Source organism: Limulus polyphemus, unplaced genomic scaffold, assembly GCF_000517525.1.
Source record: "Limulus polyphemus unplaced genomic scaffold, Limulus_polyphemus-2.1.2 Scaffold205, whole genome shotgun sequence".
In the NCBI taxonomy this organism is placed as follows: Eukaryota; Metazoa; Arthropoda; class Merostomata; order Xiphosura; family Limulidae; genus Limulus; species Limulus polyphemus.
The window spans coordinates 475556-494500 of record NW_013665815.1 but is presented as its reverse complement, the minus strand read 5'-3'; the positions used below and the strand labels follow the sequence as shown (position 1 = coordinate 494500).

The window sequence follows — 18945 nt, the reverse complement described above, 5'->3', positions numbered from 1 at the left end:
AAGAGGAGAACTATACATATACTGATATAACGTTTACGATATGCTTATATTCTCTATAGTGTGAACACTTCATTGTATGTATTTAACTTGTTCCGAATATATATATTATCTGAAAACAAGTAAAGTGTGTGCTGTTTATTCGTCGTTGGATTTGTCGCGAACAAGTCACAGACACCTACTGTTGAAGAATCCTAAGCTCAACAACTATATAATATATATTTATACTATTAGGAAATACAAGTAAAAATATTTTATTACATAATTAACCCTTTTGCAATGGGCTCGGTATAATATACACGAGTTAAGTATTTGTACTATAACTTTTAATGCAGTAAATCTAACTTCACAAAATTTGGTAGACATAAAAAAACAACAGATTTTTTAATGAAGTACTTTTATTGTAGATTGTTTGTGAAAATATGGAGTCTGTTTCGTTACCAGTCAAATTGCAAAGTGATTTTCATGTTATAACTAAAAAACCATTGTTTGTCCCAAAAATCTCAAATATTATTTTTGTAATCTCTAAAACTTCCTAAATACATTTCAAAAATTGTTTTTAGTAAAACTTTACATTTTTTCTGTTATTTTCTCTACCCTAACTCTATGAGGTCTGTCAATTTGACTGGCCTTGCAACCTTCATACAAAAAATTGGAAATAAATTTAAATTATACTTTTTTGTTCTAGAATGACTACAAATACAAATTATAACATGAAAACACAAATGTTTAGTCTGAATAGCTTAAATCTCATAACATTATAAATTTATATATATATGTTTATTTTTATTATATTGACTTTTCAACCATCACTGGCTAACATTAAGTTACAATGATGCAATTATACTGTATGCAGTAATATAAAATTGACCGTTAGTCTTTACAAAGTGACCTGTCTTGGCTGTGTTTTAGTGGACTAGTATTTTGCAAAATACAGTCACATTTCAATTATTATACATTATATATATGTATATAGATTATTGCTATTTACAAACAAGTTCTTAAACTTATTTTTCTTAAAACATAGAACTGTAAATAAAGAAGTAAAGCAAACAATTATCTCTCCTAGTTAGGACATTTGTACTCGGCTGTTGCTTGACGTAGGTTGCTAAGCATTTACAAATTTTCATTTATATATTTTAAATAACCAAAAAAAAATCATAAACTACTATATCAATACCATAGAATTCCACTATAATTTATCAAGCTTAGTAACTAAGCCATACTTGGGTCAAAAAAAATATGAAATTTCGAGCTCACTAAAAACTTATCGTTTGAAATCTTGCGTGATAAGAACGAGATTAATACAACAACACGTCAAAATGGATGATAAAACCACTAGGGGGACATTCTGAGCTTTGGATTGTTATTGTCATATATAGAAGTATATATATATATATATAAGGGAGTGTTTCCAAAAATGGAAAGAAATGGGCGAGGGGCCACTGTGTTTGATTCAGTACGAGCGATATCTTAACAAATAGAAAAGATAGGTGGTTCTTATTTTATATCTTAGCTTGTCAGTATCGGTAGTATGAGTTCCCAATTCATACAAAACTATAGACTTTGTATTTTGACATCATAAACATCTAATTTGAACCAGTGCTGCATTCATCGTCCCACGTGACACACAAAAATCGATGTTTAACTGTGTTTTATTTATATTTACTTTTGATACTAAAATTTGAATTATAATCTACAATTTGATACCAAACTGAAAGTTTGAATGCAACAGACACAATGATATGACCTTTGACCCATCTGGAAATTCACAAAACAAGATAAACTATTAGTTTTTAAATTCTTCCGTACCTCTTTTCTGTATCTTTCCCGATCTTTGATTGCAGCATCAAGGAATGGCTGCTTTTCCTCCTCCGACATTGAATTCCATTTTGCAGCACATTCTTTACCAAATTCACCGATCTGAAAATATTTAACACACACATCAACACATTCCCTGGCTAGATCTATTAACATTAATCTCAAACTACAGCAAGTTTTAAACTGATTGAGTTTAAAATTTTAATGAATTGCATCCAGTGAAACTAACTTGGGTAATGACATACAAGAGAATAATTAAATTACTTGAAGTATTCCAAATTTCACGAAGTGTTACAAGATTTTTACTAGCAGGAAAAGAAAGCCCATAATTTATGTAAAAAACTGTTGCGTCAGCGAGGTCACGTGACTAGTATCACACCACGTCCTTCTTGAACCTTCGTGAATTATCGGGAGACTACTAGATTGGGGGTAGTCTGGTATATCTAAGAGGGTCACAACGTGAGGAGGTAATGAGTAATTGAACTGCAGTCAGAGAGTGTGTAATTGAATAGAGTATTGTCGAGCACGAGCACGTGAGACGTTCTGTTGAAATTAAGTGTATCGGTAAAGTTATATTCGGAAAGAATAAACCAGTTTTATTTAAGAAAGGACTTGTGTCGCTAAAGTTTCGTCGGAACGAATTTACGGAAAATTAATTAACGAACGGAGACGTAACAAAACTTTACTTTTGGAACAAATTAGCACAAAAACTAGGAAATCAGTTTCAAAATTTTGACATATCCTCCTCAATCCTACATTTGAGAAATTTTCCTACATAGCTTCGTTGATACATTATTGTGAAATTCACTTGGCCATTTCCTGACCATGTGTATCTTCACATCAGTGAAGCTATGTGAGAATTGAAGGCTATAAAAATTATGGTTTGTCTGAGCAATGACAATTTCACAGTGAGTAATTTATGTTGAATTTCATACTTTTTGAAGAGGTGATGGATAAAATAGTGAAGAGAAGATACTGAGAGAAAATGTGTCAAATTAGGAGAAATTCAGGATTTGTTTAAATATTGCCTTACAGAATTAAGAACATAAAACTTTTATACTATTAACATGTGGATTATTAGCTGAGATCTTGTGCTATATTAATTGGTATAACATAAACAAAAAGTAGTTTAATAAAATTTTGAATGTAAAGCACTAAAACCTTGTGTCATGTGCAGTAAAGGATACCCGTGGGAGATGGTTTATATTATGTAGACATCTTTTCGATATCAGATGTCGGGTTCCCGGATTGATATATTAATTTATCATTTTCACATGTGCCCCATTCATGAGTCTTGGGGGGTACTAGATTCCCACCGGTCTCATGTACTTGAGGTGAAGATGGTATGATATGCTTCTCTGTTTTCTGCCCATATATGCAACATTTTTCTACGATGGGGGAAGAATATGTCTTAGAATCTAACTGTTTCAGCTTAGAGAGTGTTCTTCGGACACTTTTGAAGCATGCTTGCTTCTTTCTTTCCCTCGGACTTGTCCCTCCACCTATTCAGTCTGGGATTCTAGCTATTTATGTGAGAAGGGGTAATGTACCGTATTGGAAGTTATAATTTTCCTACACTGAAAATGTATTTCTGATAGGTACTCACCTCTTTTCACACTTCCCTCCCCACCGAAAACCGGTGCTTCCATCTTCTGGCAAAACTCGAGGTGATAGTTAGGTAGAATTGAATAGATGGAGCCAAATGCATCATGAGGGTGCGTTGCACTCTTTTTGGTGGAGGGTTGATGCATGATGATTTGCACGAGAGACACAATAGAGGCCAGCACTAAATGAGAATAGCTATTTATGTGAGTGGAAGTAAGCACCTATAGGAAATATATTTTCAGTTTAGGAAAACTTTCAAAATCATGAATTACTTCTAGAAGACCAGTAGAATAAATATGAATGTAACACTTAAATTTTATTGTGATGCTATATCAAGTGGTAAAAACTTGATTCTTTGATTTTTACCACTCATGTTGGTGGCTGAACGTGGCTCTGTACACACACACACACACACACACACACAGACATTTAAATTTTGTAATTATTTTTAAAAGTAGATTAATGAAAAAATCTAAATAATGTGACAAGGGCTATATTTTAAGATATTGTTTTTTATTAACATGAATAGGAAGATAGAAGACTGTATCCATTGTGTTGAGTATTTTCAGATTAGTAAACTTGGCAAAGAATATGCTGGTAAATGGAATTCAACATCAGAGCACATTTTCCCCATTATAAATCCTGTTACATTACAATTTGAGTATTCCTCTTTTTTTTTTTAATGATTCCATACACAATATTTTCCCCCTTGATGGAATGGTGTATATTTTATTGTAAACTCTTGCAAACTTTTTACCAAAACCCAACAATGTGTTATGTTTGTATCCAGCACAAACTTATTTGATTTTGGAGAAAAAATATTTGTAATTTTAAAGAATGTAAATTTTTATCAGATCCCAGCTATATTTTGGGAATGTACTGCAACTAATAGTTAAAGTATGTGTAAATTTATATACTTATTAAAGGCAATTATATAAGATTGTTAGTGTCATTTTGTAGCCATTAACTTGTGTGGATGTGTCTACTCAATTTTAAGGTTTTATTAATTTCCTTGCTTGGTCATTAACCAGTGTGGGCTTGTATACTAGAATGTAATGGTTCTGTGGCAGTCAAAAGCAATAATTTAGTTAGAAAAAATATATATATCTGAATTGTAATATTCAACTGATGTGCTAGAAGGTGTGACTTTTTTTGGGGATGTTGAACCTTTGATATATCAGTCAGTCTTGAACATATTTTGGTTTAACTTAGTTTTAAAATTATAAGCTTCAGTAAAATACTGTGTAACTGACATAAGAACTAAATTTCCCTTTTGGAACAAAATCTTAATGCAAAGACTAGGAAAGTTTAACACCTCTGAAGATTACTTCAAGATGAGCCATTTCCTGACCATGTGTGTCTTCAAGGGAATTTCACAATAATGCATCAATAAAGCTGTGTGAGCCATTTCCTGACCACGTGTGTCCTTTAGGGAATTTCAGAATAACACATCAGTGAAGCTGTGTGAGCCATTTCCTGACCATGTGTATCTTCAAAGGTATTTCAGAATAAATATTTGGTTACAGAGCTATCAAATAGAAAATCAGACTCTTCCTGCCACACCCACCTGTCACATCCTCTCTCTCAGGATTTGTTAATAGTTCTCTCTTACGTTTAATTATATATTACCTGTAACCAATAGAAAGTCAAGGTTTTTATCTATCAAATGATGTATTGCATAACGTTGTGTTCTGAATAGATAATCGTCAATTTCACTGTTATTACAAGATCCGTCCCTGTGGGAAATATAATGACTAGCTTGAATGAATTTGTAACGCCTCTTGTGAGAGTTAGGGGAAATTGTCTGTTTTTTGCATGTTATTGGTCTATGTTCTTTGGTGTATCATTTAATTAAATAATTATTTAATGCACTATTACCATTAGTGTGAAAAAAGTAGAGTTAATTATCATTGATAGTCAACAGAAAAAAAAAGAATTCTCGAGTAAATACTTTATCTCTTTTTTTTTTATGTTTATGTTTATTCTTTATTTATTATTATAAAAGTAACTAAAATGTAAAAATAGGAATCTCTTTAGGTTAGTTAAGGTTAGATTAGGTAAAATAAATATTAATAATTATAATATTATAAAAGTATTTCATGAGGCATGCATGCGAGCAGCTTGTGGGTGATGTAATTCTGTAGTGTAATGTGAGCTGCACATTCTCCTAGTGACTTACAACTTATAGTGGTGCAAATAGTAGTTAGACATGGTTCAAAAGACAATAAAACAGTAAAATTTAATTATAAATAGATGTATATTTTTACAAGTTTAAAGCTACTTAGGATAAGTAAATGTAGTTTCACACTACATTTGAAATCATTCTAGAAAGAAAAGGAGGATAATTTAGATTTTTTCTGATTTTTATTTATTTTTGGTGGTTACAAGGTCAGTCAAATTTACCAACCTTGTATAGGGTTAGGGTAGAGAAATTAACAGATAAAATATAAAGTTTTACCAAAAACAAACACTTGGAATGTATTTAGGAAGTTTTAGAGATTATACAAATGAATTTTTAGATGAAGAAAAGTATTTTTAATCTTAACATGAAAATTAGTTTGTGTATGGACTATTCCGAACAAAGACTTGATATATTCAAGGAAAATTTTTTTTTAGTTTATTAAAAATACTTCACTAAAAAATATGATTTTTTGCATGTGAAAGGCTTAAAATATTTATTGAAAGACTGCCAAATTTTGTGATCAAAAGTTAGTAGTATGAAATCTTTAAAGACTTTATATGAGTATAAAAAGGTCACATGGTCGGTCAAATTAACCGAGCTCGTGTGTAGAGAGTTAAGTTGTTTAATTACAAAGTGGTGCAACATTATCACACATGATTGCCTTTAGTTTCTGTACCAAACATCACTGACTAAAATATAAAATTTTTTCACTGAGTTTTTCGTGCACATACATGTAGGGATGTTTGTTTTTTCTTTTTCAGAAAACATCTTTCTGTGCAGCTAATAGAGTATAATGTTGCCATTAAAATGCCAAAACAGAATTAATACCCTTTACCAGAGTCATTGTCAGATCTTTAAATGATGCTAGTTGGAGTTTAAGAAGAATTGCATAATACCTTGGTCATTGACCAAGTACTCTGAAGTACACATTCAAAAGATAAAAGAAAACCAGATCTGTATGATAAGACAGAGAAAAAAGCTCAGTGAAGGAGATGTTGGATATCTAAAAATCAATTCCTAAAAAACCAAAGGAAAACTTTAAAAAAACCTTGCTGATGACATTAACAAAGTCACAAATTGATAAAGTTTCAAAAAGTACAGTCTAAAGAATGCTGCAGAAATGTGGCCTTCAGGAAGGAGTAGCAGCAAGAAAGTCCTTACAGCATGAATAGAATATAGCTAAGAGATTAGCTTTTGCATAGGAACATCTATCCTGGTTTTTGGAAAAGTGGCACAAGGCACTTTTGATATATGGGTGTAATTGTGAACTGTCTATATGTTTGCCAGAGAGTTGGTGAGAGATTGCAGAAGAAGTGCATGGAGGGAGTTTCTGTGAAGAGTTGTGGCACAATACCTACTAATGGTATGAGACACTTTGAAAAAAATTAATGGAATTATAGATCAGTATAAATACCAAAGAAAATTTGTCTGTCACTATACCCCATGGAAATATGTTGATTGGCCAGACTTTCATATTTGAAAAATATAATGACCTCATTTACAAATCAAAGAAATGTTGAGTTTATTTGGCAACTAAAGAAAGCTTAGGAGATCTAGTGAATGGAATGGTCACAACAAAGTTCAGAAGAAATCTTGGATATACTGGACTCCATGCTTGACAAAAGGTACCATCTGCACTAAAGAAGCCTCTGAACACAGTTTCAAGAAAATGGAATGAAATTATACCAGAAACTTTAAGAAGATACATAGTTACAGTCCTACAATAACACCAAGATATTAATGATGCCAAAGGTGGTCATACTAAACATTAGCATTAAAAACTCAACCCTGTAAAAGTGAAGTCAAAATGACCAATCTTGGAACTATAAAAGTATAAATGCTATGATCCTCAATTTACTAGGTTTATTTTCACATAATTTGTCAAGCTTTTAGTAAACATTACAAGTCTTTTTCTGCACAGAAAACCAGATTTTATAATAAAGTATTTCAAATGTTTTGTTTGTGAATTTCCAAAGCATTTACTGAATCAGTCTGAGTGAAAAGTGATTTTCATATTAAGAATCAATAAACGTTTCATTTTAGCTACTATTGTTTAAAACCATATATTGGTAAATCTATATAAACATAATAGTACTGTCTGTTGTATGTCCATGTAGCTATATTGCAGTATGTGTGGATGGATCTTCACCAAAATTGGTATGGAGGTTCAATAATTTCATGCGGGAGCACATTTTCAGTTTTGCAGTTTTTACCATTACTTTGCCTCCTGTAGATGGATCTTCACCAAATTTGGTATGGAAGCTCATTGGTTCCATGAGGAGATACATACAGATTTTCAATTGTTGTTTGTGGGTTTTTTTAGTTTTAACCACTACTCCATCCCCTGGTGAATGGATCTTCACCAAATTTGGCATGAAGGTTTATTGGGTCCATGCAGAGATACATGCAAATTTGCAGTTTCACATTTTGTGTTTTGCACTTTTTGATGAGCGTTTTTTTTACAATTATATATAAGGGAAGCAACTTTTCATGTCCTAAGATAACCTTTAATTAATCCTCAATTTACATAACTTCTGTCTAGGGGACGAGTACTCCAGCTAATAGAAAATATACATAAAAAACAAGTATTTCTAGTACTCGCTGTTTATTCAAGCTATTTGCATATTGACATTTTCCTCTTCTTCAGGGACAGCCTTGTTGAATATCACAATTTAGGTGTCCAAAAGAAATTCCTTTACCTTTCAGACATGTCGTTTAGAATACACAAAAATATACCAGTCACTAAAATAGAATGTCCCAAAACTTCTATAATTTATCTGGCTTTCTAAGTAAGCTGTAGATAGGTTAAAACTGTTAGCTATTTAGAGCAGTAAAAGCATGATCACATGATGACATTTCTGTAAAATTTAAAAGTATGGTTGTAAGTTTAGTATAGAGGAGGATCTGCTCTTTCTATAGGCTATAAACATGTCCATTAGCTATGTAAAAGTTAGTGAGTAAACAACCTCACATTGAGAAGGAGGTTCAAATATTTATTGATTTCTCTGTAAATAAAGAAGATAAGAGGTTCCCATATTCAATTTATGATTGTAGTGATGCATAGTTTGTGTTTCTCCAGCATGCTAGTATACAAGTTTCAATATTCTGAAATGAAGAATTCGGATCTCGGATGCGTAAAGTGACACTAAAAATGTTGAGTTAGAAATTTTTTAAGTATTTTGTTTTTGAAAGAAGTTAAAGCTTAGATAATATCAAACATTGGACTATAAACTACATTTCATGGTATGTTTATTTATCTGTATTGATAATAAAGTTGTTTAAGTTTTGAATGGAACATGTTAAAGGTCATGACATGCAGACTTCGACCCAGTTGTACATAGAGTTAAATGTTATCAGTATACTAATTTTGTAATGGTTTCCTTTAATAGTAATTTGCAATTATCAGTGATTTTTGTGTGTGAAAAGCTCATAAAAATGACAACAGTTGCTGAAGTGTTCTAATAAAACGCACTCACACATGTGTACGTACATACCTATATAAAATACACAATTTTCCATATGATGAATTGCTTTATAAAAAATCTGTATCTCAATAAAAGGTGAAGGTTATTAATCGTTTGACATTGGAACTTTTAAGTTAATTATACATGTTAAATTTTTGTTGTCACTTGTATTTGCAGTTTTTATTTTTTGTTGATCTAACTTAAAGCTGTCTCTTCCAGGTGGAGTTTGAGAATGGTATGGAAAACAGGTTGAAAAGAGAAGCTTTCTTTACTGAAGATGAGGAACTCCCAAAGGCAGTGAAGTCTAAGCTGGTATGTGTTTTTCACTAAAGTCAGTTAGAAAATAAATAAAATACTAGATATAAAAAATATTTTTAAAATGTAATTAATAAAACAGTGAAAATTAGTAAAAATAGCTGTGTTAAATGTAATGAGCTGTGAGATGTGCATAATGCAAGTTCAGCTTTAACAATGAATGTTTTTAAGTTCAACAGTGTTATTAAGAAATCTCTGTAAGACTGTTCTTAGTCATATGACTTAAAGTTTATCTCATTCCAAGTGCACACACACGCAGCTCCATTTTCAAAATTTTCAGTAAAAATTGTAATCATATTTCTACAGTAGTTTACTCAAATATATTGTGAATTCATATTTTATAATTATATAATTCTTATTTAATTTATTTCATAAATAAATATTCAAACAATATTCAAAATATAATTTCTGTTTGTCTTTAGGTGTTTAAATTGTAAACATTGCTCTTTTTTTTCTGGATCTTGTGGTTATATTTATTTCTCCCAATCTGATTTGACTTTTTCAGTTAGATTGACATTTATTTTATATTTTTATGCTTTCTCTTTGCTGAACTGTGAATTTATTGATGGAACTTGCATTTATATTACTGTTTAAGGAAACCTAAGGAACTTTGAATAGTTTTCTGCTTTTAAAAGGAATAAAGCCTAAGGTTAATAGTCATCAGAAAAGGGAGAAGGTCCTAACCTTTAATGTTCTGTAATCTAAATTATAATAATGCTCTGTGAAAATTAATATATGTTTAAAAGGAATAAAGCCTAAGGTTAATAGTCATCAGAAAAGGGAGAAGGTCCTAACCTTTAATGTTCTGTAATCTAAATTATAATAATGCTCTGTGAAAATTAATATTTTAGTAAATGGTGAGCTTGGGCATGATCATGATAATCAAAGCAACCTTAAAACAAGTTTTGAAATAGTTTCGAATTAATTATAGTCCTAAATTTTTTTATTTATTTTTTAATTTTTTGATAATTTTTATCTTTTGTCTGAAAGCTACAGAAATATTCCTCTATGACAAGGCATCAGATAACACATCTATTTTTATTGAATGTACTGTTATGTTTTTATTCAAACAATTCACAGAAATACAATAACATCTTATTTGTTGGAAACAAACTAATCTTTTAGAATATTGTTGGCAAAATATCCAGTTGTGAGACTTAACAAAGGTAGTGGTGTTTTTGTTTTGAAAAGTGGGTATTATTCACTGGTAAATCTTTATCAATCGTACAATGTTTGTATGATCCTCAACAAAATCTACTGCTTCAAGTAGCTAAATAAAATATCAAAAGAAATATATTAATGAATATCAAGTGAAAAACTGATTGGATATATATAAAATGGAACTTTCTGATCAGTAATAGAAGAACTGGAAAACTAAGAGATTTGGAAAAAAGTTCAATTATTTTTGAAACTGTTTAATGGCAAAATTTCTAATACTTACATGAATATTAATTGAAATTATAGGAATTGTTTCTGCATAAATCAGAAATTTTTGAATGTTTGTATCAGGTTTCATTCAAGTTGGTTAAGCATTTTCACAGGAAAGATATACAGGTGCTTTAAGCACTGCTGAGTCCATAATAGGGTTACGAGTGTAACTACTTACTTATCTTACTATCCACAAGCCCCTGCCTCTTTGAGAGTCTCCACAGTAGTCAAGAGCTCTTGTGTAATCTTACTACATGGGACCCATGAGGTTTAGTTGTATCCATTGAATAGGGTTAAGGTGGTGAAAATTATGCAAATGTTTTCTTGTTTTTATCACATCTTTAACAAATTGTAATTTTAATTATGAAATTTAAGATTAATTCACTCTGTAGGTTGTAGGGCTCAGTTTGATTTAAAAACAAAGTAAAACAACCTTAAAATTTAGAAATTACTTTGTCTAATTGTTATTGTCTTCATAAAGGATATCGGTTTATTTCTTTTCAGGACTTCCTATTAAGTGAAGATAATTTTTTCAGAAATTTATAGATTTCAATATTGTGATAGTTTGTCATTGACAACATTAATTAAGCACAAATTTTAACAGCAAGAGTCTTGTCTTTAGCATTTTAAATAATTTTTACAGAATAGAAGGTAGCTAATCACAGCAAGCTGTTACAAATTGGGTACATGTTTTAAGGTGTAACTTCATAATACCATCCTATATACCAAAGCACCAGTGAGGTGCCTTCCACTCACAGTAAGGCACAAAACAGCTTTCTTGCAGTAATGCCAAAAACATGTCTAGTAGACCAACAATATGTGAAGCAGTATTCTTTTTAGAGGTGAGTTTCCATTCACCATTATATACTTGTTTACCTGAAGAGCATGTGAAACCATATATAACTCCTTTTTCATACTAGAACATAATGTAATGCACATGTCAGTAAAAGCATGACATGGACAGGTATAAGCTTTGGTGGACATACAAAATGGTACCCTGATTTCACACAGTATAGGGATCACATCATTTGACCTTTACTCTCACCAGGCTTGAGTATACAGAAGTACTTTTGGGAGACTTGCTGTATCCCATCAATTGACACCAGACAATTAGAGATGCACTAGAAATAGGAATTTCAGAAAAGTGTGAGGGAATAACTAGGGGACTTTTCAACACTTGGAATATTAAAAATATCAAAATGTTATTAGTGTAAATTAAGTCTTATTTCTGTAAGCAAATTTATAAAAAACTAAATAACTAGTAATTACATTTTAATGTTAATTTTCCAAACTGAAAAATTTTAGGTTTTTGTTATTGAAGGATTCTCATGACCATATGTCTTCTTACAGTCTACTGCTACAGAGTCTCAACATCACTTGTTCCAAGAAGAGGGTGTCAATGGAAAACGTGTTCGTATTGCCAACTCCAAATACTCGTCAAATGACATATTGCCTTTGTGATTTGTCAAAACATTCATCACAATCCATCATCCTTGTACTTTTATCAGAGTAGAAGAGGAAGTGTTATTAACTTTCAGGTGAATTAACAGTATGGTCAGAAAAGATTGACCATTCTTTGTTGCACATCTTTCATCTTGACATTTCTGACTCTTTGGAGTACAGTTTGTTTTATGTTACTGAGCAATGGTAGACTTCATCAAACTGTATACAGACTTGTCATTCCACATGGAATTTGACATTTGTTTTTCAACATAGAAATTTCTCACTAGTTTTGAGACGAATCATTAAAACCTGTTAATGAGGTCACTTGCACTCATCAAAAAAATACCATTTGTTTGACTACAAAATAAGAAGCAAAGCAAGATGATTTAAGCAGTACATCTTTTTTGGTTTTTGTATGTATACTTCATTGAAGTCTTAAATACATATGTATATTTGTCCATCTTTTGTGTATTAAGTGAGAAAATTCAGCCCTTTAAACCTAGTGCCATGACAGCTGGTTTCACCTTGCATAAGATTTTAACTTGTATTCAAGAAATTATATTTACAGTTTTTCAATAATACATATTTTATGAATTAGAATAATAGTTAAAATGGAGAAAAGCTGCAAACTGATATTTGCATTTAATACTATTTAAGAGCCAGTTTGACCATCCTTTTTGGGAGGCAATCTTTATTGTTTTATTTTGTTCTTTTTTTCACACACACACACCCAAAAGAAAAATTATATATTTTTTAATGAAAGTGTATGAAATGTAAAGGTTAACTGTTAATACATTGTATTACTTCATTTTCTTTACTATTCAAGACGTATTTCTCATATGGTGAAGTGTTATTTCAAAGTTTTTTAATATGTATGGTTGTTTTATGCACCATGGAAAAAAGAGAAAATCTTAAGAATGTTAGAAACCTTGTTTTAGAAAGTTGTGTAGAACATTACATTCTTTTTTTGTTGAGTTATGCAAGTTGTGTGAATATTACCTTTTATAACTCTCAAAAGAAACTAGAGAAATTGTAAAAATACCAAAGTTTGACTATCAATTTTGTGTTGGTTTCTGCCAATGGATAGCTGCACTTGTTACTAGCTATGAATGTGATGTGTTACTATTGTTTTTGAAATAACTAGGGTATTTTCTGATATTATTTCTAGGATTTACGTGAAATCAGTCAAACTTGGTAGCTGCTGTCAAAAATGAAAATTATATCAAGCCTTTTGTCTAAACTTTGTTCGTTCATAAATTGTAAAAAATATCTTAAGGAAGAATCCATCCAAAGCTCTGAACTCTTTCAGATATATATTCTTTTGAACTGGTTAACTTAATATCATTTGTGATTGTGCTTCTACGTTTGTCCGTCTCTTTGTTTATCAAGTCTTGAGGTTTTGCACACACATTACTATGAATAATAGCTCAGATATTTAAGTGCTAAATCACATGATCAAAGGAACATTCATGGAACGCAAAACATTAGCATTAAGTTATAATGTGATCAATACTTTTAAGTCACCACAAAATCAGTATGCATTATGAACAAATACAAAGAAGCCATAATCTTTTCCTTATGATATAGACCATTGTTTCTAATATTATATTTAAGTGCTTTTGCGTGTTCTTAGTAAGCTTCTCCACCTTGCACATAATAAAGTTATTCACTTTAGCCAAGTTACATCTGTGAAGTTACTGTCAACATATTAATATAAATAACTTTATTCATGCAATCACAGAAACACACTACTGCATATAAAATACAATTATAAGGTACTATAGATTCTTATGCTATAAATTTAATTTATATCCAGTAGTTTTGAATATCAACACCAAGAAAATATACTTAAATCAAACCTGATTTGTTTACCTGTTTTAAAGAGTATAAAGACAAAGTTGTAAACAATTAAACAAATGTTGAATGTTCAAATTGGATCAAAGCTGAAAACACTACTACCAGTGAGGATACCCTACTGATGACTTAAGACTTTTTTTTTATTAAGATTAATTATTATTAATTCTAATTTTTATTGAAGAGTTTTTCAACTTTTAGGGTAGAAGTTATTATGCTATGTGTGTAATCATTTTTTTTCTAGGTTATTTGCAGTAATAAGATATACCGTAACTTTTATATAACTTTGATCACATGGGAATACACATTTTACAGAGTATTGTCATATAAAAAGGTGCTGTGAAATTTTAATTAGAAGGGAAAACTTCACATTATCTTGTAGGTACAACTCACATCTATGTTTAACATACTTTACTAATTCAGTGACATCAGAAAACTTGTTCTAAAATTAAATAGAAATTTTTAAATTTGATGTTTGTTTATTTGTTTCTATGAAATTACCTAACTTTGATAGAAACGTATAGCAAAGAACAAAACTTAGTTGAGTTGTGTATTTCATAATGATAAAAACAATTTCAGTGATGTAATATTATATGAAACTGTTAGTCTACCTTAAACTTTTCTCTTCAAATCTTTTTGTTCTGAAATGTGTGTGTGTGTGTGTATATACATATATTCTTTTGTTAAAATGTCAAAATTTACAGATAAAAGGGTTTTTATTTGAAAGAAAATTTGGGATCAAAAGAGCTATAATTGGGTATAGATGGAACAGCAGATGTAACATCACAATGGGGAGTTATTGATTTCATTTATTACAGTGTAATTTCTAAACATTTCACCTTGTTTAGGGTTGGGTTTTCTCACAGTCTTTTTGTTTTGTATGTGAACTTATTTAATTTGTTTTTGCAGTAATAGAATTTATTCAAAAAAGCTAACATTATACTTAATATAGAATTGTTTTTATTATTTGATTTATAAAAATGTAATTTGCTTTTCTGGAAATTCTTTTTTCATTTGATAAAGCTGGAAAGGACAAGCGTTGCACTTACTGTATATTGAACTTTGTATCTGCATGATTTCATCAGTGTTGAAAATAAGTGTATAGTCATTTTCTTTTAAGTTTCAGTAGCTGTGAATCATGGTAGTTTTGGCTTTCTTGCATTTTTTTTATTCCACTGTTACAAATCCTTATAAACTGTGGATAATTTTGTTAGTTTTTAGCTGATCTCATCCATGTTTATTGGTATTTAAAGCTATGGTAACTAAGTTTGTATATTAAATTCCTTGCTAATAAAATTCAAAATATATACACGTTTGTAATACGAGTTCTATGTGTGTTGTATTTTGTGGTTAATTTGTTTTTTGTTGGATTGTAACCTTGAAGCTGTTTAAGAGTGCATTGATAAATTATTTCGTTGATTAATTGGTTTCACAAAAAGAATTATACACCCATTAGATTTAAGTGATGTCAGCAAAAGTTAAATCAGCATATAAAAATGTATGAGAAGTTTTAGCTTGGTTGTCGATCATCAGTTTTCTTAGGAGCAATAAACTGTGCAAAGTTTTTGTGATTAGCTTATTTCTTTAAAACCACAGACTTTATACTAATGGACTGACCTTGTTAATAACTGTACCCAAACAGAACCAATATCTGTACTTTGGACGATTAGCCCTTTTTGAAAATGATTTTAGGAAAGTTATTAGTGTGTGCAGTATCATAAACAGAAATAATCATTTTTTTCGAAAATCAAACAGTGCATAATCTATATAAATATAATAGTACTGTCTGTTGTATGTGAATGTAACTACTTTGCAGGGAGTGGATGGATCTTCACTAAAAGTGGTATGGAGGCTCATTAGGTCCATGTGGGGTACATACAAGTTTTCAGTTTTGCATTTTGGGGTATTTATGGGCGTTTTGTATCACTACTTCGCACCCTGTAGATGGATCTTCACCAAATTTGGTTTGGAGGTTCATTGGGTTCATGGGGAGATACATACAAATTTTCAGATTTGCATTTTGCAGTTTTTATTGGTATTTTTGCATTTTTTACCACTACCTCGCATCCCGTGGATAAATCTTCATCAAATTTGGTATGGAGGTTAATTGGGTCTACCAGCAGATACATACAAATTTTTAGTTTTGTGGTTTTTATGGGCGTTTTTGAATTTTTTACTACAACTTTGCCTCTTGTTGGCGAATCTTCACCAAATTTGGTATGGAGGTTCATTGGGTCTATGGAGAGATACATACAAATTTTCAGTTTACTTTTTTTACAATTACATATAAGGGAAGCAACTTTTCATGTTCTAAGATAACCTTTCATTAATAATGAATTTACAAAATTTAGTATGTAAAATTTTTACAACATTAACTAGAAAGGCCAACACTACCATCATCTTTATTTGATAGGATCATCAGAATACAGTAGATTTCAAGAGAGAATGGTATTCAAGGTAGGGGAAAAGGGCATAAACTATATATATGTACTTTAGAGGGGGTAGATACTTAACACAGTACCAACTGGAGACTTCTTAGTGAAAAAATATTTATTGAAGCCTACTAAATTGTTGCTTTATGATACATAGAACGGCCACTTTTAGCGTAAATACATTTATTCGTAATATTTAAAATGTACAGGTAATTTCAGGGATGAGAATACATCAGGCTGAAAAAATCTGGAGGTTATCGGCAAATATAGTCAAGTCTACGATCGGTGTAATAGGCTCGAAGGAGGGTAGAAAATAGGTAATGTTTGAAAGAAATTTAGTGCATTTTTACTTAATATTTGGATATTCATGCAGAATTAGTGTTAAAATTAATACATTAATAAGTATGAATGGTTGTCACTTGTGTATTGCCCAAGGTGGCTCAGCGATAACTCTGATGGTTTATATTGAGTTTCGATACCCGTCATGGCCACAGCACAGATATCCCATTGTGTAACAGCCAAACCAAACCACTTGTGTGCTCGTTAAGATAAAATAATTAAAATGCAGCGTTTTTTTCGGTACACAAAACAATTATTGAACCCGTTGACTATGTTTTAATTGTGTGTGTAGAAAAACATTGTATTTTACTTATTTATTTGATTGCTGCTTCTGTATTGTGTGAATCTTATATTTGTGCACTTGTAACAATAGAAGAACTTTCCATAACATTTGATTATTTCAATCCGATGTTTTTCAGATAAGGATTATTAATTTATAATATACATTTAATAATTCTATGTAATTGATGCATATGTTCGTAATCTACTTTCAGTAGTATTTCCATCTCGAAACGAACACGACATCAACACTTATTAATTTTAATGACTACGATCTATTCAACAAAGACTGTCGTTGGTCAAGTGGTTTTTGAGACTCCGATTTTTACTTTGTTTCTAATTTAAAAAAAAAGGATTTTCTACGGTATATACATATAGAATTTAGTTTCAGCCTCCAACTCAACCCTTCTCTCGCCAAATGTTACAAATATTTTTCCTAACTATTCAGTACCTTGACTAAAAAACAGGAAGTTTCTCGTATCTGTATTTTTTAGGCAAATAAGACCCGTTTTTTGACACTGCATATACAATTTTGTACACCATGCGAATCAATACATGATTAATAACTACCCTGTGTAACATTTACATAATCAGAGAGTGACTAAGTTTAGAGTTCCATATTACATACGCGACGAATTTGTTTTTAACTTTTACCCCTATAAAAGCCAGATATAGGTACAAATCCCAACTATACGTGCTCCAATCTCTAGGAGTTGTTACAAGGTATCTTTGTGCAAAGTTTCATCGAGATTTAGAGGAATGGCAAGCCAGAAACTTTATTTTCTGTAAAATGGAAAGAAAAGCATGAATCCCAGATTTGTCTGTGGGGGCTGTCGTAAGGAATCGTTGTGCAAGGTATGATCTAAATTGTTCGAAATATATAGAAATGGTATACAGAAGTCCTAACTTTGTGATATATTTTTTATCTTTGACACCAGTAGAATCAACAAAATGGCACAAATTCAAATCTGTTTGTTTTAGTTTTTTTTTTGGGGGGGGGGTGTAGGGTTGTCTCAAGATATCATTGTGCCAAGAATTATTTGGGTTGTTAGAAATAGAACTGCAGGCCAGTGTGTCTTTTTGTAATGTTTTACGTTTGACGCCCTTAAGTAGGATTGAGGGGGGGGGGTTATTGGACTAAAGTATATGCTCACGAAGTTTCAAGAAGATCAGCTCAGAAATGAAAATGTGGCAAACAATTGTAACTGTTGAAAGGAAGAAGAAAGAAACGTAAAAATACAATATTTTTCCCCTTACTATGAAGGAAACATAAATATCCGATCTTACGCCAATCTCAAAGGCTGTGTGTAAAATTACAGGATGAAGAAATCAATTGTTTAGTGATTCATACGAAACCGAAAAACATAATGTACCTGACGAACCTCTCAGCATGAAGCCAAACTTTTTTATTCAAGTCCAGATAGGTAACAGCCCCAAGAGTATTCACCGCAAGTAGTGTGTGTTAGTAACGGACAGGGTAAGTATATGGTATCTTTACTGCTCATAGTAGAGACAAAAATCCATTTCTTATAATAGTATCTACTCATTCCTCGTATAAGTTATTAATATTAATTTCCGATCAGAGCAAGTTACCTAACTTATATCAAAAATAAAAGTGAACCCGGTCATAAGTATAGCTAATTAAATATATTTTTACGTTATAATATTAGTGTGTCATAATGTAATCTATTACTTATTAAATTAATATTAGTATATTAGTATTACGTCACGTACGTAATTAAATTTAAGTGTACAATATACTAACCTTAATTAGTAGTAGTTTAAG

General features: G+C 30.9%; 1 protein-coding gene and 1 long non-coding RNA gene across 2 annotated transcripts in view; both read left to right on the top strand.

Annotated features, from left to right (window-relative positions):
* The window catches only part of LOC106478374 (lysine-specific demethylase 4A-like), an 88656-nt gene extending 73227 nt beyond the window's left edge, over nt 1–15429 (top strand). Inside the window, exons 18-19 of the mRNA XM_022381968.1 lie at nt 9289–9381; nt 12163–15429. Coding sequence (XP_022237676.1) covers nt 9289–9381; nt 12163–12273 — 204 coding nt within the window. The 3' untranslated portion in view covers nt 12274–15429. The remainder of the gene's footprint in view (nt 1–9288; nt 9382–12162) is intronic.
* A 512-nt stretch (nt 15430–15941) lies between these two features.
* LOC111085021 overlaps nt 15942–18945 on the top strand; it is a 6560-nt gene continuing 3556 nt past the window's right edge. The window contains exon 1 of the long non-coding RNA XR_002609879.1: nt 15942–16073. This is a non-coding gene — a long non-coding RNA (uncharacterized LOC111085021). The remainder of the gene's footprint in view (nt 16074–18945) is intronic.